At 50.4% G+C, this 23,454-nt stretch overlaps 1 protein-coding gene across 3 annotated transcripts in view; it reads left to right on the plus strand.

The window, feature by feature from the left end:
- The window catches only part of ENTREP1 (endosomal transmembrane epsin interactor 1), a 367,539-nt gene that overhangs the window by 338,118 nt on the left and 5,967 nt on the right, over nucleotides 1-23,454 (plus strand). For all 3 annotated transcript variants that reach the window (XM_069625781.1, XM_069625780.1, XM_069625782.1), the window contains one exon: nucleotides 21,637-21,926. In XM_069625781.1, coding sequence (XP_069481882.1) covers nucleotides 21,637-21,926 — 290 coding nt within the window. The remainder of the gene's footprint in view (nucleotides 1-21,636; nucleotides 21,927-23,454) is intronic.

The raw sequence follows: 23,454 nt of genomic DNA on the forward strand, positions 1-23,454 counted from the left end.
TGCACAGAACATAGGATGTAAATTCACCTCGTGGTAGGCTGAGGAGAGTTCTAGGGCATTATAACACTGCGCCTCAGCCATAGTTGTTGACAACTCATTGACTCTTGGAAGTGGATGCCTATTCACCCATATATTCTGGTTCAAATCTCTTAAATCCACACATAATCTAAACTGACCATCAGGAAGTTGTGTGCCAACAATCAGAGACAGCCCTTCACTGCTCTCTATTGATTAAATTATACTCGCTTGACATAAACTCTATAACTCCACTCTCACTTTCTCCCTCACTCCCAAAGGCAAGGTCCTGACTTTATGCACACATGGCACAGCTTGTACTGACAACTGAATTGTGTGGCAATGCCTTTGCGGAACACACTACCAAATGTTGACGTTACTTCCTGTACAGACATTTCAGACTTGTCCACACCAACAACTCTTACTTGTTTATTTATTTATTTATATTTATATAGCGCGCAACCAGCCCAGGGGCATTGAGGTGCTGTTACTTGCAGGAGCTTAGTTACAGGGGTACAGGCACATTAACATTTAACATTATGAAAACACTACATACATACTTATATCATTACAGCTAAAGTGGTTGGTCTATACAGTTTGAGGTAGGTCTTTATAACTTATGCAGTAGGTCATATGTTTTGTAGTCATGCTGGTACTTGTTGCTCCTTGCCCGAGTGTAATTTCATCCCCAGCTTGCCCTGGTGTTTCTAACCAAGTAAACAATCACCCTGTGTTGCAATATATACCTTCACACTTATGCTCTTGGTGATCATGTCCCACACAAAAAACACCTCAATCCTCAAACCAACATAAGCTTTAGGTCTTATATCGCTATTGTGTAATGTATGTTTCTTCCCAGCCCAAAATCTCTCTCTACAGTTCTTCCGATATTATGGTGTATGGTGAACCAAAATCCGCAAGAGCGTTCATTGTGCCACTAGCAATACTTATCTCACCTCAGGAGGAACATAGTCACCATCCTCCTCCTTAGCCACAATATATACAATTGTGTTTGTCCACTCTACTTTTTCTTCACTGACATATTTCACACTTTTGTCAGTTTCTGTAATTTTGTTGGTTTTGCCCAACCTGGCAAAATGGCCCATTTTGCCACACTTCCTACACTTAACTCTCATAGCAGGGCATTCTTTCGTATTCATAGCATGCTTCTCAAACCCACATCTCGTGCACTGGCCTTTGCGCATCTCTTGTAATTGTGCTTGCCCACCAATCACAGATGAACCCAATTTATTAGACCTTTCACAACACAACCCTTTCCCTCCTCAATGCCTGACTCCTTGTCACCCTCTACGTCCTTAATAACTTGCACAATTTCCTTATTCCCCTTTGCATTGACCTTCTTTAAGCTTTTACTTGTCATTTCTATCCCCTTTGCAATTGACAACACTTCTTGTAATGGCAGATTTTTTGCTTGCCACAACCGTTCCTGGATCCCCAACAAAAGCGTCCACAGATTCACCTACACTCTGTTTCCTTGAGAGAAACCTATATCTTTCTAACACAACTTTTATCTGTTTTTCAAAGGTTTCCCGCACAACACACCACCATCACCCCTCCCATCATCTCAACCCTCAGCACCTTCCTCCAGATCAGTTAATTCTTTATAATTCTAACTGCTTCTGCCCCCAAACATCACATCAAGGTTGAACATTTCCACTCATCTGAAAATCTCTCACCCTTGAAGCTACAAAATAAAATTTAAATAAATCCTTCCAATCTTTCCATGGAACTGGAGGCTCTCCTGGGGTCGCCAAAAATGTTGGGGGTGGATCTAATTTTTGCAGTCTTCCACTGCTAAAAAAGTGCCAATTTGAAATTAGAGTACACCACTCTAAATACTATTTGAAGATATTAGTTCCAATTGATACTACTTAGCTGCTAACAATCCACCACGAGCAATAGTGGTCATTCTCTCCACATATGTTGTAATTGGCAGGATCTAGTGTCCCACTGCCAATATACTGCAATATGAATGTATTCAATGTGAATCACACACAGAAATGTTCACTTCCATACATCATGCGCATAAATAACTTGATATCTTGAACAACTTGTAAGATGGCCACTCCACTCGCAAATCAACAGTGGAGATTCTTCCTCATACTCTGCATAAATTATAATTGGTAGGATCTGGACTCCCACTACCAATATACACCGCAATTTTGAATGTCTAACCAATGAGCCATACACAGCGAGTTTAAATGTTCACCTTAACATGTGGAAAGCATAAATATCTTGATTGCCTATGTCACAACCACTTGTAAGATGGCCACCGCACTTGGCTGATTTTGCCTGACTTCAAAATAGCCGCTGCATGTGCTACACAACAGGCTACTACAGCCTGATTTTGTAATGGCGGCCGCAGATACAGACCGTGTAAATAAGGCCCACCTCCAAACTCATACAGCCCACCTTCTCACACTCTACACAGCATCAGGGTCCCTCCACTCCGTACAGTTCAGCTAGGTCAGAGCACACACCGATTAAATGTGTAACACCGTCTCACAGCACAGCCTGTGTGATGCACTAGGATCACTGCTCCTCGCCCTCCACCGAATTTGCAGGTCCGGCTGCTGGCGAAAGCCTACTCACATCTGAAATGGCCAAGTTCTCCAGCAGCCTTCACCGGTTCTCCCAGCTCAACCGTTCGCAACTCGTGCACCCGCCACCCACTACCACCACAGGACATGAGTCCGACAAACAGTGACCACCTTTGTCAGGACACCGAGTCCAGACACTGCCCTGGGGTCCTCGTCCACTCCTCTTTGTCTATTCCGTACCTCATCGCCAACAAATGTGGTACGTAAAGGAAAGATTAATCCAGCCAAAGTCGTTATTTGCAGTAGTTTATTTGTAATATGAGGACCCCAACAGCAATAAGACGGGATGCCTGTGCCGTCTTATCCAACTGTCAAAACTGAGATGTGCGTGGTGACATTCAAGGGTAGAACGTTAGAATGTTGCAGTCTCTCACCACGTGCACAGAAGATACAACACTAACCCACATGCCTAGTTTCCTTGGTAACAGTTTCAGAACTTCTGGTCACTCAATTCTTTCAGGTCTTGCTCTTCCTTTCAAGACCATCAGCTCTCTCAGGCCAGCTAAAGGAGCTTGCCCTGGTTTACTCCCCACGGCAAGTAGGGTACACCTCACCTTAGCCTAGATTTCTCAGGCCTTATACAGCCCCCCCTTTTCAGATCTATCTCCCATGGCCTGGTATTTGTCTCATGCTTTCAGATAGGCTCTCCTACTTAATGGCCACATTATCACCTGCGGCTCCTTGTGTGCCTTCTGCATACATCTGACACCTAGCAGCCATCTTTGGGTCTGGTGGAAGTCTCTCCTATCTCTGGGTCCTAGAAAATGTTTATATATTTTCCCATTTGGTTCCGAAGATGTTTATTTTAGGGATTTCATTGGTGGATGCTACACTCAACAGTTTGAGTCTGGCAGCCATCTTTGTACCACTGACCTGGGTCCTAGGATTGCAGACTCTATTCTGCAAATATATTTTTTGGCACATATTGCAGCCCCTTGAGCATGCCCTTACCCCAGTGAGGTGGATAATGTGACCTTGAATATATCCTAATTTTTACGCAAAGAAGAGCTCCCACATTTTGCCGAATGGTCTGGGGACCAAGTTGGCAGGACGAGAATACCTGGTGGCAGGGCTGTGCAAAGGAAATTCGTATCTGCAGGGCAAGCCACAGACACGGCATTCAAGGCTACTTTGCACACATGGCATGGCGCAAAGCCATACTTTGCCAACAGACTTACCCTGCGAGTACTGTACACAGGGAAATTGCAGTGCCTGAACAGATGTTATGGATACTGTTGCATTGTGACCCCTCCTGGCAGCATGGTAGCTCCCAGGATGTTGTAATGGGTCACGTGGCAGTAGCCACGTGACCAAGATAATAAAAGAAGCGAGCCGCTTCCGGCTCGTCAGGCTCACCACCATCTGGCTGACTCCAGCGTCGTTCTTTTGTGAGGCACCATGTTAGTGCTGCGCTGCATGCGCTGGGCCCAAGGACGGGGCCCAGCGTGAGGACGTTTCCCCTGCCGGGCAACGCCGTCCAGATGGTGCCCCTGCCGGGCAACCCCGTCCCTGTGGGTCCCCCAACCATGTGAGGCGGTTGGTGACCCCGGCCTGGGTGCCCCCAGAGCCGGGGCTGCGGTGAGCCGGGTGCCACCGGCCACGTGTGTGGAGCTCCGGTGATCCGGAGCGCCCGTGCTGAAACCCCACCCCTGAGTCTGTGGCATGGGTGCCGCATCAGTGTGTCTTTTGTCGGGTGCCACCCGACCCGAGTATGGGGCTGCCCGGTGTCCCGAAGCAGCCCCCAACAATGGCGACGAGGGCTGGAGGCCTGCGTGCGAGGAGGCCTTGGCCGCGTGTGCCCTTCCCCCACCATGGAGACGACCTCTCCCCAGCATCGGAGAGGAGAGAGTGGTGGCTGCGTCGGCCGCTTGTGGGGGGGTTGTCTGCCCCCACCAACACCAGAAGGGAGGAAGCCGTACCCCCCCACCCCCATGGGGAGCGAGAGTGCCCGCGGCGTCGGCTGAAATGAGGAGGTGCTGCCCCACCCGCGACCCGCGGAGAGGAGGTGTGGCAAACATCGCCGAAATGTGGAAAAGGATGCAGGCCCAACTCCAATGGGGCCCGCAAAGGTGACATGGAGGGAGCCGTTTCCTCCACCCGTGTGGAGGAGAAGAGAGCGGCGGCGTCAGCGCGTTGTGAGGCGGCGGTGCTGCGCTGCATGCGCTGGGCCCAAGGACGGGGCCCAAGGATGGGGCCCAGCATGAGGACGGTGCCCCTGCCGGGCAACGCCATCCAGACGGTGCCCCTGCCGGGCAACGCCGTCCCTGTGGGTCCCCCAACCATGTGAGGCGGTTGGTGACCCCGGCCTGGGTGCCCCCAGAGCCGAGGCTGCGGTGAGCCGGGTGCCACCGGCCACGTGTGTGGAGCTCCGGAGATCCGGAGCGGGTGGGCTGAAACCCCACCCCTCAGTCTGCGGCATGGGCGCCGCATCAGTGTGTCTTTTGTCGGGTGCCACCCGACCTGAGTATGGGGCTGTCCGGTGTCCCGAAGCAGCCCCCAACAATGGCGACGAGGGCTGGAGCCCTGCGTGCGAGGAGGCCTTGGCCGCGTGTGCCCTTCCCCCACCATGGACGCGACCTCTCCCCAGCATCGGAGAGGAGAGAGTGGTGGCTGCGTCGGCGGCGTCGGCAGCTTGTGGGGGGGGGTTGTCTGCCCCCACCAACACCAGAAGGGAGGAAGCTGTACCCCCCGCCCCCATGGGGAGCGAGAGTGCCTGCGGCGTCGGCCGAAATGAGGAGGTGCTGCCCCTCCCCACCCGCGACCTGCGGAGAGGAGGTGTGGCAAACATCACCGAAATGTGGAAAAGGATGCAGGCCCAACTCCAATGGGGCCTGCAAAGGTGACATGGAGGGAACCATTTCCTCCACCCGTGTGGAGGAGAAGAGAGCGGCGGCGTCAGCGCGTTGTGAGGGCGGCGGTGGCCGCATGTGCTGCTCCCGCTCCCATCTGACGGGGAGGACTGCCCGCAGCCTTGCCCGCTCTACACCAAAGAAAATTGCCAGGCGGCGAGGTGCAGGACAGGAGGTGGGGGCCGCCGCACAGCTGAGGCGACCCCGGTCCAGAGGTGGTGCAGGTGCCACCCAACAGTGAGGTGCCCCCCCCCCCGAGAAGAGATGTGGCGGCTGCGGCCGCAGTAAAGAGGTGAGCTGCCAGCCCCTCCCCCACCCCGGGGAAGAGCAGCAAGGTTAGCTGCAAGAAAAGAAATGGAAGGCTACTGAAGCCCGCGGCAGCCCATCAAGAACACGGGCATGCCATGGCAGAAAAAACCAAATTTAAAATGCACAAGTGCAAGTGTAAAGTAACAGAGGCCCGAGGTGGTCTGAACACCACAAACAAGAGAGGCGTGGCCCAAGCCAGGCAGGCCCAACACCAATTTGGCTCGCCAAGGAAAAGGAGGCGGGCCCAAATCCAGCTGGGCCTGCAAGGCAGCAAAGCCCTGCAGCGGGTCCCAACACAAACAAAGGGAAGGGGCGTGGCCCAGGAGACCGGGGCCAAAAGAAGCACAAATAGGTAAGCGGTATCGACCGCGTGAGCTGATGCTGACCCCCACCCACAGCCATGAAGTGCACTGGCCCCCAAAGCAACATGAGAATGGGTGGCCCTAGACACCGGCCACCAATGTCTCCCGGTCAGCAGCCCTGGAGTGGAAGGTGAGGTGATTTGAGTGGCTTGCCGTCCCGCCACCAGCACCGAGCAGTGATGAGCGGTGCACCAGCCTCAAAGGAGGCAGCAGTGGCCCCTGGCCCCAGGGGCGGTCGTCCCGGACCCAGACAGTGGAATCATCTGGCCACCGCCACCATCCTGCCACGAGGCGGGCTCTCCAGACTGTGGACCTGGCCGATGTGGCCCCTGGGGAGGTGCGGCTTTGCCAGCCTTTTTGTGACTCTGGTGAATGTTGGTGAGGACCCAAGCAAGTTTCCTGCAACTCCACGACTACGGGAGATGGACAGCCTGCAGACATGGACTTGCTTGAAAAAGGGCCCTGTTGGTGGGCAATGTGATGTTGTGCATACCCACACATACAAAATGTTTTGTGTGGTGCCAGTGACTTGAACTGGTGGTTGTGTGTTAGTAGGACCACTCACCCAGGATAATTAAGGGTGTCTTGGACTGAGACCACCAGGGGGCGCTGATCATGCAGGACGTGTAAGCATCGCGCTCCTGAAAGCACCGCAGGGCCTAGTGGACTTTCCTAGTCCCCAGCCTGGAGTACGAGACTGAGCCAGAGAAGACCTGTCTCCTGATCAGAGGGCCCCACCCTGAGACCCGCCGCGGTGTGGACCGGGGCCCTGGCAATAGAGGGGTCCTGAGAAAGTGCACATGAGTGACACCGGACGCCGCCGCCCCCGCGGCCCCGTGAAGAGGCCCCATCCCCCCTGTCCTAGAAGCATATTTTGCGGAGGTGTGCTGGGGGACGCACCACACCGTGGGGGACCTGCAGTGGGGCGGACGCAGCCCTCACGGACGCGGCCCCCACGGACACAGTGAACCCTACGAGAGCCGAGGACCAAGGAGGACACGGCCCGGGCTTCCCGCCCGCTATCAGCGCAGCGCAAAGGGTGCAGCACAGAGGGGCGCCCCCCAATACACCGGGGCCTTGAGCTTGTTCCTGACCCACACCCAGAGAATGGAGGCCCCTGCGACCGGCATCGGCCCCATGGACGCCCCGGAAGCGCCTTGGCCTACTCAGCGGAGCCCAGCACAGTGACGGGGAGCAGTTGGAGGTGAGGAGAACGTGGGGGGGCAGGGACAATCGAGTGGACGAGCCACCTGGGGGCAGCCCCCCCCAGGGCCTTCTCCTTGGTTGCATGCAGGTACACCACCCAGTTGGGGCGCGACGACAAGAGCACGGGGCCGCCCGAATTCGACGGATCCTACTAGGCCCAGCATCGCCGAGACTCTTCTCAGATCAAAAGGCCCCACCTAGGGCTCAGCGCTACTCACGGATCCACGTGCCCTCACCGTCCGAGTATCCAGTGGCCCGGTCACTGTGGGGGCCCCGGACTGTCGACCCCGACACCGGTCCTTATAAGGGGTATAGCGGCACCGCCCTGAGGTGCGCCAGAAAGCTCAGACCCTGGAGCGACCCCCAGTACCCAGGGCGATCTCATCCCTCCAGCGCTTCCGCCGACCCCTCGTGGCCATGGGTGCGGCCCCCAGGGACGCCATTATCATCATGCCAGCGGGTGGCGATCCCCCTCCCGCAGCACTGACCAAAGAGGATCTCAAGGACATTCTCCAAGAGATTAAGGCGATTTGCACGGACATTCAAGCCTCCATAGTGGATCTCAAGGGGAGGGTGGAGACCCTGGAGGATAAAATGGAAGGCATGGAAAATAATCACCTCCAGGCAGACCTGCTCGACATGAAATACGAGGCTAGGCTAACGGACTTGGAAATGAGAGAGGAGGACATAATTTTGAAGATGGACGATCTTGAAAACAGAGAACGCCGAAACAACCTGCGCATCATGGGTGTGACTCAAGAGAGAGGTGAAACTGCGGTGGACGTGGGGAGGAAGGTCCAGGGCCTGATAAATCAGCTTTTCACTTTGGAGGGCGGCAAGGCAGTCCAGCTGGAAAGAGCGCATCGAGGTGGAGGGGGTGTGGGGGACCGAGGTCCATTGTGGTGCGGTTCCTCCGTTATAGAGAGAAAATGGAGGTCTTGGAGAAGGCAAAAAGACTGGGGAGCTTTATCTTTGAAGGCGACACAATTAAGATATTCCAGGACCTATCCTCCCTCACGCTCACCCGCAGAAGAGATTGTCGTCCACTCACCCAGTGGCTCACAAGCCAAGACATTAGATACAGATGGTCCTTCCCCTTCGCCCTTTCCTTTGAACGGGCCGGGGTAGACTATCGAGTGATCAGTGGCAAAGAAGCCTCACGAGTACTACAAGTGCTCAAGGGGGACGCCCCGGAAGGGGGAAATATGATGGAGACCCAAGAACCAGGCGATACTGTGAGAGAACCGGCGGGTCACTGGTCCATGAAGAAGAAAACAAAGGGCAGGAGAAAATTCAGGAAACCTAACACGCTGACGTCAGAGGCTGAAGGGGACTAGGAGTGTAAAGATAGTTTAACGGAAAAATTAAGTCTGGCTCGTAGGCGACCCCGGCTGGGGACACAGAGCTTTCTAAGAGAACTGCGGTGCAGGAACATGCACACACCCTGGTGGCTTGCCCGTTGGCAGGCGTCTTGGACAAAGGAGGGAGGAGGAAGGGGGGGGAGGGGAATTGATGTTCAGGGGCTCGGGACACGATATCCACCGCACTTTAAACAGGCTCGGGGCAGCCCCGACATGACCGGGAAGACAGGATACTTAAGAAGGGAAAGCAATAGCAGTCAATGAAAAAAGGGGCCGGGTCGAGTCACTCAGGGTGGGCTCGCTCAACGTCAAGGGGCCCAACTCGCCAACTAAGCGCTCCCTTCTCGGGAGGGAAATGAAAAATGGAAAGGTGGATATCTTGTTTGTTCAAGAAACCAGAACAGTGAGGGGGGAGGAGAGGGCCATTCCAGGATCTCACGTTGGTCAGACCTTTTGGGCATCAGGCCTTGTAAAGAAAGGCGGAGTGGGCATCCTACTCCAAAGGAACCAGAAACTGATGGAGGTGTCCCGGTGGGAGAGGGAGGATGGAAGAGCCTTGGTAGTGTCCGGCAACCTACATAACTCCAGAGTCAGCCTAGCAGTGATATACTGCCCTAACGTGGGCCAGAGGGAATTTGCTCAAGTGGCCCTGGAGGAGGTGATGGCTAAAAAGGAAGGGCTCTTGATCCTGGGCGGGGACTTCAATATGTGGGCAGATCGAGAGCTGGACCATAGTGAGAGTTTGGCCACATCAGGCAACAGAGGAGCTGATCCTCGTGGCGGGTTGCGGGAATTAATGTGGGAGCAGGGATTGGTAGACATATGGAGGGAGCTGCACCCTAGATGCAGGGAGGCGACTTGGAGGAGAATGTTGATCAGCGAAGGGGCATCCAAAAAAAGAACTAGGACCCTCCTGACCCACAGGTTGAGATCTGAAATAATCCACCTAGAAAGCTCGGAGGGGAAGGCAGAGACAGAGAAAGAAAGGGATCTGAGCATAGCGAGGGAGAAGAGACTAGAATTGAGAGAAATGGAGATGGGGAAAATTGTAGCGGGGCTCCAACATCTACGTCAGAAATACTATGAGAAGGGAGACAAGGCTGACGCTATGCTGGCAGCAAAATTGCGAGGCCAAAGGGCTGATAGATGGGTGGCAAGAGTGGTTAGCGCTGAAGAGGGGGAAAGATCGGATCCGGAAGGGATAGTCGAGAGTTTCGCTTCTTTCTATGAGAAGCTCTACGGGAGGGAAGGGGAGACAGAGAAGGAAGAGAGAGAGGTTTATCTCATCAGGGTCATCCTCCCCTCCCTTGATCCCTTATAGGCGTCGGCCCTAAATGCCCCCATAACTGAGGAGGAGGACCTTAGAGCCATATGGGGACTTAAACTGGGCAGGGCCCTGGGGGAGGACGGGTTCTCGGCAGGTTTCTATAAGGCTTTTTCGGGCCTCCTGGCGGGATTCCTTGCAGACCTTTTTTCGAATATTATGAGAACGGGGAGGGCACCCCCTTCCTTTGGCAAAGCGCTGATCACGGTGATTCCGAAGGAGGGGAAAGACCCTGCGGATTGCCGCTCCTACAGACCCATCTCCCATGTAGATGCAAACCTATTTACCAGGATTATCGCCTCGAGACTGGACAGCTACATGCCGAGGCTAATTCACTCAGATCAGGTGGGTTTCATACGGGGAAGGCAAGGCGCAGATACCCTGCGCAAGACGTTGCACCAGATGAGAGAGGCAGCACCGAAGGGTGGGAACCCCGTCCTGGTGTCCATTGATGCTGAGAAGGCGTTCGATCGGGTTGACTGGGGATTCCTTCAGGGGGTACTCAAAAGCTTGGCTTCAGGGTGGGGATTAAACAAGCCGTCAAGGCCCTATATGTGTCACCTACCGCCAGAGTTACAGTCAACGGGCGTCTGTCACGAGTTTTTCATCTCCAGAGAGGTACGAGGCAGAGTTGCCCCCTTTCCCCTCTCCTCTTCGCCATGACAATGGAGATTCTGGCGGAGTACCTCAGGGGGGCTTCAATGGTGAGAGAAATTGAGGTGGGCGAACGCACCTTCAAATTAGGCCTCTATGCAGACGACATCCTGCTCCACCTGCGGGACCCAGCAAGGTCGGTCCCAGCCGCTTTGCAGGTGATTCAACAGTTTGGCCACTTCTCAGGGTTCAAGGTAAACGTCAGCAAGTCCACGATCTTCGCCTTCGCACCTGATGCGGATAGAGACCTTGTAGAACTCGTCCCACTGGGCCTCCGAATCTGCTCAGAGGAGATAAAATACTTGGGGATCAACATAGTCTGTCCCGACAGGGATCTAGGCCAGGCAAACTACCCCCCGCTCTTTGACAAACTATTCAGGGACATGGAGGCTTGGGGGAAGGGGTAGATCTCCTGGATGGGAAGAATAAACGCCATAAAAATGAATTTGCTCCCCAGGGTGTTGTACGTCTTCCAAATGCTCCCCTTGGAGGCTCCTGAATCATACCTTAGAGAAGCCAAGAGGCGCATAGTGAAGTTCATATGGCGGGGCCAGAGACATAGGATTGGGTACGAGACTCTCACCCTCCCCAAGGATAGAGGAGGGGTTGCCCTCCCAGACCTTAATGCCTACCATAGAGCAGCCCAACTTAGGGCCCTGGCTCCCCACCTTAGAGAGGACACAAATAAACAATGGGTATACATTGAAAATTTCTACCTGCGCCCAATCACGGTGGGGGAATGGCTATGGGTCCCACTGAAAAAGCTTCCCAAAAGAATAAGGGACCACCCAATACTGGGCACAATGTGGAAAGCACTAGCAGGGAAAGGCTCTAGCGAGAAAGTCACCACATGGCCCTCTCCTCTGAGCCACATCTGGTCAACGCCAGTCCTCGAAGAAATTCCGGGCCACGAACACTATCAGTCATGGTTTGACGCGGGCCTGTGTAGAGTAGGCCAATTGGTAAGGGAAGACACTTTCATAAGTATACAGGAACTCGAAGCGGCTCTGGGAATCGGCAGGCTCTCCCCGCTCTTATACCTGCGCCTTAATGGCATCCTAATCAAACCTAAACTAAAATCATGCTTACAAAGAGGGCTGACCCCGGTTGAAAAAATCTTAGACTCCCACACAGAAATGAAGGGCCTCATCTCCCTCCTTTACAGAGCACTGTTAACCTCCCGCGAGGGAACGACTAAGAGCCTTAGAGGGAAATGGGAGAGGGACTTGGGCTGCACCATCGGGGACGGGCTCTGGGGGAGGCTATGTAGCAGGGCATTTAAGACTTCTATCTCATGCCAGTACAGGTCCCACGCCATCAAGCTTCTCCACAGATGGCAGTACGACCCGATCTCCCTCTCTAGGATGTTCCCAGACACTGTCCCGTTGTGTTGGCACGGATGTGGGGAAAGAGCCGACTACTGGCATATGTGGTGGTCCTGCAGGAAAGTACAAGTCTATTGGTCTGAAGTGCTCAGCTGGCTCGTGGAGGCGGGAGAGGGAGTTTACCCATCATACCCATTGTTATTGATATTTGGCCTCCGCTACAGGGACAACCACTGGGAGAAACTCCCGGACCTGACACACTTCTTGCTATTGGCAGCCAGAGCTGTACGGGCCAGGACTTGGAAGAGAGCATCCCTCCCCTCGAAGAGGGAATGGGTGTTGGTGGCCAAAGACATTTATTTCATGGAGAGACTAACATCAGCATTACACGGCTCCTGCACGCAGGTTGAGACTGATTGGCTGAAATTTATGGAAGCGTTCGCCAATGTTGAGGACGATATGGGAGCCTAGCTGATGTACCCCACCCGGCCCGAAAACTGGTTGTGGTAGGAGACTCTTTGCACTTCCTCAAGTAAAGTCCATTTATGTTAATTCCTTGTATGCCCGGTTGGAGCTGCCCGAAACGTTTATTCATGGAGATGTGGATCGTGTGGCTCATCGTTAGGGGTCTTGTGCGGGAGGGGGGAGGTAGGGTGTAAACAGCAGAGTTTTTCTAATCGAAGTTGGCTCGGGCCGGTGCCCGGTTGCCATTGTTTGTATTAATGCTTTGTTGCCTTGAAAAACCAATAAAATTGAATTTAAAAAATAAAAATAAAGGGTGTCTTAGTAGAGTGGTCATAGGTGTTTCATTGCGACCCCTCCTGGGAGCGTGGCAGTAGCTATGTGACCAAGATAATAAAAGAAGCGAGCCGCTTCCGGCTCGTCAATCTCACCACCATCTGGCTGACTCCAGCGTCGTTCTTTTGTGAGGCACCACGTTGGTGCTGCGCTGCATGCGCTGGGCCCAAGGACGGGGCCCAGCGTGAGGACGTTGCCCCTGCCGGGCAACGCCGTCCGGACGGTGCCCCTGCCGGGCAACGCCGTCCCTGTGGGTCCCCCAACCATGTGAGGCGGGTTGGGGAGGCGACCCCGGACTGGGTGCCCCCAGAGCCGGGGCCGCGGTGAGCCGGGTTCCCCCGGCCATGTGTGTGGAGCTCCGGTGATCCGGAGCGGGTGGGCTGAAACCCCACCCCTGTGTCTGCGGCATGGGCGCCGCATCAGTGTGTCTTTTGTCGGGTGCCACCCAACCCGAGTATGGGGCTGCCCGGTGTCCCGGAGCAGCCCCCAACAGATACTATGTGAAACCTAAAAAGAAACTCTGGAATTTGTCAATTACGGTTAGGAAAGGAAGCATAATTTGCCCTGTCAGGCACTACTCATGACCTCATCAATGCCATCACTGATGACATCAGACAGGTCATCATTAATATCAATACAGTCATGCCGCATTACTATGCACAGGCTGTGCTCTGCAACAAGGACCCCAAGCACAACACCCCTGCCAGCAGTACCCGCAGGGCAATGTCCTAATAATGATTCCGCTGTTCCAATAGGTGGGAGTTCATGATTATTCCAAACCAGTGCATCATCTGCTTCTGCTGATGAAGATATTTATGTATTGTTTCTTCACTGCACTTTTTGTATGCCTCAGTCAAGTGGCATTTAAGCACCACACAAACCTTTCTTCTGTGGCATTTGGATGTTCATGGGTAAAAGATCTGTGCATTTGTTTGTTTTATCATTTCATTGAAATCGTGTTTTTTCTTTTTCATTCTTGTACGGAGTGAAGAAAACAGAAATGTGCACCAGGGTTCTGGACAACCTGTGAAAAACACAATTCAACAAGGAAAATTTACTTTTGTCACTCATTTAAAAAAAAAAACGGATTTCTACTGCTATTGCGAGTGTGTTTTTCTCAAAAGCATCTCTTTTATGGTAAACATGTTTACTGTTCTCACTGTCTGTCTATGTGGCCCCATCATGTGGCCTCATCACCTCCCTAATGCACCTTGTCTATGTACCCAGCGTGCAGCTGGCGTGTTCTTGTGGGATTACCCGACAGCCATGGATGCTTTTATGCAGAGTTTTGTATCGATGATCTTCACGCTATCCCAATAAATATACATACAACATACACATGTAATAGCTGTGGTTTGATCAGAGCTCCTGCTCAAGGCACAGTAGCGTTAACAATTGAGAAGCACAGTGTTGCCGTCAATGAGAGGACGCCACTTTGTTATAGAGGCAAGTATATTTATTCAGCAGGAGAGCGCAGGGAGCGTCAAGCGCCTCTGCTGGCCTCTCCTTTCAACGCTCCTGTGTTCCAGAACTATGGTTCTGGAACACTAACAAAAGATAACACATCTTCCCTCTTAACAAAATAACACAAATTCATACATATACAAATATACCCCCCAACTTAAAATGAATTGAAAACTAAACTAAAGAACTGCTATCTAATAAAAACAATGTGCTGTCATGCATTTATCGTCAATCACACAGAAAATTCTTCAACTTAACTGGAAATGTTTTTACTCTACCACTGACACGTCTTCCTGCATTCTTCACTTCCTCGCCAACACTAATTTCCACTTACGCACTCTTTACTTCCACCTCTTCACCGATACTCTTCAACCCACTATCACCATCCTTGCGACATTCCACTCTTCCTTCACCTGACACCTCCTCACTTAACACCAACCTACCCTTGGACGACACTTCTCCCCCATCGACCACCACCACACTATTCCTCACGGCGGCAATCCTTTTTGGCCCCAAAAATGTGCTCTCTAGACATTTGAGCCCATACCTGGGATTCTTTATCAATAGCCAATTGTCATGATGCCTACTCCCGGGGATCCAGACCAGGTCCAGCAACCCCGGAAGCAGGCATCAAGTTACTTTGGGCAAGCCCAAAAACCCCTGCTAGGGGCTGTTTGGGTGCGGTCCTGGCGCCTATGGCGCCAGGCTCATATGGAGAGTCAGTCCTGGCGCCAGGCTCAGAGTAGAACTTACCTGATGCAGACCATGCTGCAAGTTTACCTGATGCAGACCATGCTGCAAGAGCTCCAAGCCAAACGAGGCTTGGAAGGGACTATTTTACCTAGGGACTATTTTTTTACTCGGGCGGGGCTGGCGAGGAATACTTACCTGGGACTATTTTGGAGGCTATTTAAACCACGCCCAAAGAGCAGCACATGCTTCGTGTATTCTGCATCCAGCAGCGTAATGCTCACCGTGCCTGCAAGTCTGCATCCAGCCTTCAGCCACGCCCGCCTCAAGTTTGGAGCTCCTAGAAAAAGGGAGAAAGAAGGAGAAAAGGTTAGAACAAGAGCAATACCTTTGATCCTTACCTGAATTCCCGATCTATCGCGCCTTCGAGCTGGAAGAAAGAAGTTATTTTATGTGCTTCGCCTCGCCTGCTGCAGCGCCGCGCTGAACTCACCGGCCTTCGCAGCATCTTCACATTCCACTGCATCCTCCTGCATGTTCCCGCCGCATTCCGGCACCCAAGGAGTAGACAAGAACAGCAAGGTGAGCCAAGGGAATACACAGAGGAATATTAGTAACCCACCCATAGATACCTGATTTTACCACCGGGGTACTATTCATCTTCACCGGTCGGCGCAGCTCCCACTGCATCTTTGCCGTACCCCGGCCCCTAAGGGGAAACAAAAGGACAACAAGGTGAAACAAAGGGACTATCAAGGGGAACCCTCCTCACCACATTAGACTTACCTGATTTTACCGCCGGAGGTATTATTCCCCGAGACTTCATACTTTCTCTCAGTGCCTGAATAAGGGAGAAAGCAACAGGTTACATATTGACATTATTTATCGAACTGTGTTGGGAATACAAATCCTTACCAGAATATTACCGGTTGCCACAAGGAACTCTTCACTAGGGTCAAGCTGCAAAATGCAAGGAATCGGACAAGAGTGAAAGTCAGGCATTTGAAATCTTACGAACAACATACTTTTCGGAGTCAATATTGTTCTGGAACTCACCAATTCCTTCGAGCCAGTGAAGCAACTGGTTATCAACGCGCCCCTGCGCTCAATGCAGGATGGAGAACTCATATTTTCAAACCATCAGGTGAGACTATAAGGGGGGGACATCAAAGGTGATCCGTGGGGAGAACAGCAGAGGCTTGGGGGGATTTACACTCTAACTCCACGGGTGGTTAATTCCCTTTCTCCACTTGCAGAAGAATATTCCTACGGCCAAACAAACGAAGCTAGGTGGGCCAGTCCAGTCCGTCATCTCGGCCCTACGGGTCACATTGGTGGAGACTGCAGCTGTCCAGTTCAGATCGACGCCTCTGTGGGAGCCAGGTGAGCATAACACCAATCCCCTACTTCCCAGATTCTTTCCTTCACTTTGAAATGTTCGTCAAACACATCTTTATACTGACATTGTGCCTCTTCTACCATCCTCATCACTTCCTTCGGAATGACATTTACACTACATGCCAGCCCTAGCCACCCAGCACACAACTTTGTCCCCGGTTGCCTCCCTTTTAGTGACACAAAGGGAGACACCTTTGTTACTGAGTGGGGTGTAACACAATAACTCCATACCATATGCTTCAACACTTCACTCCACACCAACCCGACCTCATGGCTAGTTGACTGCCCCCCCTTAATAAACCTATTTGCTTGTTCCACCATTCCATTAGCTCTAGGATGATAGAAAGCCGTGCATGTGTGCTTGATGCCAAACTGTGTCAAAAATTCCATATTGTCCCTGAACAGAACTGCACCCCATTATCTGTTACAATCTCTGTGAGAAACCCTTCACGAAAAAACACCTCTTCAAAAAACGTCACCAACTCCACCGTGGTTGCTTCTTTTAGCACCTTCCACTCTATCCACTTCGAGTGATAATCCATTAACACTACAACAAACTTGAATCCTTCACCCAAACTCTGGATTGGACCCATCAAATCCATTGCAACCTTTTTCCAAGGCTCCCCTGGTACCCGCACCAGCCGAAGTGTTATTTCCTGTACTACCCTCCTTTTATCACTTGCAAAACAAACTCTTCAATTCCTTATTTCTCTATCAACTCCACTATCCATTGCTGGCCACCAATAGTCCTGTCTTCACATCGTTTCTGTGCTATTCATTCTGCAATGCCCTTGATGAGCAATCTCTATTAATCTTTTAATCTTTTCCTGGCACCCTGAGGAGTAATCACTTTATTTCCTCTTTTATTATTCCCTCCTGATAAAGATAACTCCTCCTTTACCTCAAAAAACCAATAAAACTTCCTGTCCAGATCACTCTTTCAAGGCCATCCCTCCACTGTCCATTCCCTCACTTTGCTCAGCACTAAATCATCTCTCTCAGCTGACCTCCATTCCTCCTCATTTAAGGCACCCTGTTCAATACTGGCAACAATAATTTCTTCGTCCTTTTTTTCTCCCTGAACACCTCTGGTGCCACAGCCCACCGGCAGCCAAGAAAGACAATCCGCCACCACATTTTCCTTACCCGAAAAATAGCAGACTTGAAAATCATATCCTTGTAATCCTAATACCCATTTTAAAATTCTGAGTGAGCCCTTGGACCAACCTCCCCATTTAACATCAGTACCAACGGTCTGTGATCAGTTTTAACAGTAAAACGCTGACCCCACAGACATCATTTAAAATGTATGACAGTCCAATAAACCAGCAAAGCTACTCTCTCCACAACCAAATAATTTCTCGCAGCACCCCTCAACGGTCTGGATGCAAAAGCTATGACATGTTCTTCCTTCCGGGCCACAATGACGCCCCCAGACCACTTAAACTAGCATCTACCGTCAACACTGTTTTGTGACCGCTCACAACCCCCCCTAAAGAGGGCGCACTGGAAATCCCTTCCTTGATCTCCTGGAACGCTTCCGTACTTAGACCACACAAAATTCACACATTTCTTCAATAATGCTCTCAAAGGAGTCGAGATGACAGCAAAATTCTTGACAAATTTGTGGTACAATTCTGTCATCCCCATGAATGACCTCAACTGATCTTTAGTTTGCAGAGCTGGAGCTTTACTTATTTCTTCCACTATATTTTGTTTGGGTGAAATTCTCTGAGATGAAATTCTGTGCTCCAGATACTCTACTTCACGCACACCAATCCTACATCTGCTGCATTACACTGCGAGCCCTGCCTCACTCAACTTTCCCAACACATCCCTCAACACCCTGTCATGTTGTTCTATACAATTTGCAAAAATTAGGATGGCGTCTTGAAACACAATTACATTTCTGAAACCCTCCAAAACGGTTATAGGTCAAAGTATGGAATCAAAAGGATCGAATGACAAAAGGGTCGAATCAAAAGGACCGAAAACAAAAGGTTCGAACATTTCTTTTTTTTTTTTTTTACATTTTCTTTTTGGGGGGGGGGGGTCCACCCAACCCCTGTTTTTGTGGTAAAAACCACATTTTTACCCAAATGAAAACCCCCCAAAAAAATATAATAAAACAAAATGTCAACCCTTTTGTTTTCGATCCTATTGACTCTCACCTTTTGTATTCGATCCTTTAACCGGACACCCTCCAAGACCTTTTCCATTACACACTGAAACACAGCTGCTGCTGACGCCAACCCAAATGGCATCCTTTCCGGCATGATGAAGGCGTTAACATCTTGGCATTGATGTGATAGAGGCACTTGGTTGTAGGCAGCAGACAAATCCATCCCCGTAAACCAACTTGCTTCACCCAACACTGCCAACACTTCGGATATCACTGCAAGGAGTGCCTCTCTACTAAGATATTCTTATTCAGATCTCTTAAGTCAACACATAACCAAATCTTTCCATTGCTTTTTGCTACAAGCAGTACCAGCGATAACCATTCCATGCCTTGCACCCGCTCTATTACTTCTCTCTGCAAATGTCCATCAAGTTCCTTATGAAGCTGTTGCTTCATGTGGTGGGGAACTGGTCGTACCTTGTGTACCACTGGTTGTGCTCTTGCTTTCACCTTGATGCAATGTTCAAAATCCCTTAGCATCCCCAATTTTTCTGTGAACACCATTGGGAACTCTGAGGCCCAGTTGTCTGCCACTTCTGCTATTGTCAAAGGAATTGGTGCATTTGCTTGTATTCGAACCCCTATATTATCATTTTGCTCCTCCCAACCCAGCAAGGATGATCCCTTCTTTGCTACCAGGATGTTCGTTATGCACTCTCTTCCCTTATAGCCAACACACCCTTGGAACCTCCCTATAATTCGATCTGTGTCTTGCCATAACCACATGGTTGTACTTCAGGTGGTGACAGCTCGTGTACTCTTTTTGACAGCGTCCCGGTGAAAGTTTCCCTTGAGATAATTGTCCACGGCAAGGCATTATCAACTTTCATTGATATTTTGGATCCATCAATGTGAAACGTGTCCACCAGACCTTCCATCCCCCCAGACACTACTGATATCTCAAATATGTGCATGGGTTTTTCTTCCCCACCTTGAGGAGTTGTCCTTACTTCTTGCTCCTGCTGACTTTGCTTGCATTCCACAATGTTAATTGTGTTCTCCTTGCACATGTGTGCAAAATGGCCCTTACATCTGCACTTAATGCACTCAGAATTTTTCGCCGGGCAAAATACACTCGTCAATGCATGTCTCACATTTCCACACCTGAAGCACTTGCACCTGGGCCACTCTCTCCTTGTGCCTGTACCCGTCTTTTTGCTCATTGCACATACTTCCTAGCTGTACTTCTCTACCTTCATTTCTGTCATGTATTGCGTTGTTTGTGAGTTCTACGGGTTGCTCTAAAGTCATATTCTTTGCTAGTAGCTTCTCTTGCACACTGGGGTTGGTGGTGCACCTCACCAATTGATCCCGGTTCAGGGAATTTGTTAACGTGCCGAATTCACATGTGTGACTCAATGTCCTCAGTACAGCCACATACCCTCCCACCTGTTCAGAAGGGTCTTTGGAAGAGCTTGTGCCTTTCGAATGTCACATTCTTTTTTGTCTCTAAATGTTGTTCTATCTTTTTGATAGCCCAGGTAAACTCATCAAAATCTCCTGCTCCTTCTCCTTGCAGTTATGGCAGTTATGGCAGTCTGTCAAAGACACTGCGGCCCTCTGGGCCCAAATTATGTAGTAATAGTACTTTTTTCCTTGAAGTGTTATTCCAACCCATGGCCACATTGTACGTCTCAAACATCTTCTTCCACCTTTCCCACCTTATCGTGGTTCAGCCAGGAATGGGGGTGGATGTGGTATAGTTGCAGTAGCCATGTTTGTTTAGATTACTTGTCCTTATGCTCTAATTATTGTTTTTCTGAGTTAAGGGAAGTTGCTGGGCACTGTCCTGATTTTATTACGGTTGTCATTTGCTGTGGTGTTCCTTCTCTGATCCTTATATTTGTGATGGAAAGAGAAAAAAAAATGTAAATTTAATTTTTATATAGGGCTCGGTTTTATAGAGTTATTTCCTCCCTTCCTGTGCTCTGCAAAGAGTGTCCTTTTTCCTTTTATATAGTGCTCTGTTTTACAAGGCTCCGTTGTGTGGAGCTATTTCTTTCCTCCTACGCTCTGTGGAGAGTGTCCTCGTTAGTTCGGCTGATCAATGGAAGGAGGGACACTCGAGTTCTTGACGCACAATGTTGTCCTCGCAACGTTCACCCCGTCGTCACTGAGGCGAGAAGAGCACACGCGAGCGTGATTTCCTTTGTACGCTCGCGGTACATTTTTGTTGTTGTTGTTTGTTTCCTTTCTCGTTGAGGGGCTTGCACCACCCCGCTTACGCCACCAGAGCTGCCTTTCTCTGTAGACCGGCGGCATACACTCCCCTACCCCCCTTCTCACCTGGGGCTGCACAGTCAGGACCTTAGTCCCTGTTCCACTGGCAGAGACCTCTCTCTGGTTCCCAACTGGGTTTCTCCACGCAGCCGCTGCGCTCTCTCTGCAGGGCCGGCAAATCCTTGTCGCTACTGTTGCGCTCAATGAGAGGACGCCACTTCGTTATAGAGGCAAATATTTATTCAGCAGGAGAGCACAGGGAGCAACAAGCACCTCCGCTGGCCTCTCCTTCCAACGCTCCTGTGTTCCAGAACCATAAGTGGTTCTGGAACACTAACAAAACATAACACGCAGCTTCTGATTTTAACTTCAATGTAAGCTTCTGATTTTAACTTCAATGTACACCCTTCAGTATGCTTTTAAGGCTAGCATTTAAACCATAAAGTTTGCCTTTCTATGAACTTACATTGTTTCCCTTTACTTTCCATGAATGTGTGTCTCTTTAAATGTGCACATATTTGTATTTTGAAAGTGACCATGTAATTCATTAGCAGGCATTTCACATAAGTTACCAAAGCTTTACAATTAAGGTACAAGTACGCCTATTATTAAAACGTGCAAAAGGAAGATAATCGTATTTATTTGTCCTCTAGAAAATGTCCTGTGGTAGACCCGTACTGAGCTATGTTTTTACGTCTTGTAGCGATTGCGAAAACGTTTGAAGAAAAAATAATAATCATTACCACTTCAACCTGCCACTGCTGGAAGTGTGAGAACACAATGAAAGTCTGCTTTTTAAAAAATTCCAATGACTAATTTTCTTTATAATAGTAATTTTCTCCTTTTTTTGTACTTCAGGGCCAGTGGCAAGTTGTGAAGCTGCAACGCAAACTGAATTAAGGCCAAAATTTGCCGCTGTCACTTTGCGAAGGGCGCTGCGCACCAGAGCTGCGCGTGCAAGACCCCGGTCATTGGTGGATTACAAGTCCTACATAGACACTAAGCTGCTCGTGGCCAAGTTTCTGGAGGAGTCTCCTTGCAGCATGACCCCTGACATACAGGAGCTGGTGGACAACATCAAGTCAGTTCTAAAGTCTGATGAAGAGCACATGGATGAAGCCATCACAAGTGCCAACTTCCTTGATCAGGTATTTCATGTGGCGCCTCGCATCTGTTAATTGCGTCTTGATGTTTAACGAATTCTGACCCTCCGCCTAACTCCAAGAACCACCTGCAACATTGGTCCTGCTTCAGAAATGGCTCTGGCTAGGTCAGGCACGCAACTCTAGGTGTAAAGCTTCATTTCCTGCTGTGCTGAACAGGCTGGGACGAAGTATTATTGGGACAGGACACAGTCACCCTACCTAAAATGTCAAGCTGTTGGCCACTCCCAGGACAATGTGAACCTACTTGAAGGTTCCACTGGGAATGCCCAATATGTTTAGTGTCCATGAGGTATGGCTACAGATTGATATAGTATATTGTGAACAAAATCCTTGTTTAGTACAGTTATGGTTCAGCTGTAGTCAACCTACTGTTAATGAGCTTGTTTCTACTCTCATTTCTCCTAGACAGCAAGTAGACTGTTGTCTTACTCTTGCTAGCCCTTCACTTCCAGTGAAACTGGCACCATCCTCTCGTCTTATGTCCAGATCCTCATTCTCACCTCCAATTAAGAGTCTCTCCTCTCTGTCAGCTCTTTCCCTTGCTCTCTTCAGATATTCTGTTTCTCCTCTTCTTTGCCTCCATGATTAACGTTGGTTCTCTCTCGTACTTCCCCCAACCCAGTGGTCGAAGTGTACGAAAGGAAGTAGTGGAACTATGCTCCCTGCTGGCCTGCACCCACTCCCCACAAACCCCATCACCACGCTACGTCCCAAACACAATACAAACCCCCAAACACATGTGCCTGCCTTTTTAGGGAACGTTCAGTGTAGTGCACTGAAAGTGCAAGTTTCAACTTCTTCCTACACTTTTATTTTAAAATGAAACCATTCCGGAGTGGTTTCTTTTCAAAATGAAAGTATAAGAGCTGTAAAACTTGATATAAAAAAGTAGAGGAGCACCTTTCCCAACCGCTCGTGCTCACTTCGACCACTGCCCCAACCTCTTCTGCATTCTCCCCTCCTCCTGCACTAGGTACTCTCTATGCACTTGCACCCCCGGTCTGCCACCCTTTGCTCCCTCTGTGACTCCGCCTCTCTCTCTGCACCTCACTTCCTCGTGCACCCTCACCTCTCTCAGTACCTCCTCCACCGGCATCTTTAGCTCTCTCGACACCACTACCTCCTCTTGAACCTTCATCTATCTCTGCACTTCCACGCTTCCACAATTCACTGCTCTGCTATTCCACGCCCTCTCACTCCGTCTCTCAGCCTGGGCTTTCATAGGGCCTTGGTTCCCTCCCTCTGGGTAGGGCTACGTTCTATGACTTGTACATATGACTGGTAATTGTATCTGGTCTGGGACCGGTTATGTGTTAAGATTTCAGGTTGCTGAGTAATTCCCCCTTCTGAGTACCCCACTACGCGTTGAATAGGCTAATCTGACATCTTGAAACTCCCTGTTCCAGGCACGTGTACAAAACCACATAGACTGGGTTTGCAAAGCAGAGGCAGTGGAACTAGCTCTGTCTTTGTACAATAGTTTGACATTCTGAATGTGGTTTGGGACAGG

The sequence above is a fragment of the Ambystoma mexicanum genome, chromosome 6p (genome assembly GCF_040938575.1).
Source record: "Ambystoma mexicanum isolate Mex_15411 chromosome 6p, UKY_AmexF1_1, whole genome shotgun sequence".
In the NCBI taxonomy this organism is placed as follows: domain Eukaryota; kingdom Metazoa; phylum Chordata; class Amphibia; order Caudata; family Ambystomatidae; genus Ambystoma; species Ambystoma mexicanum.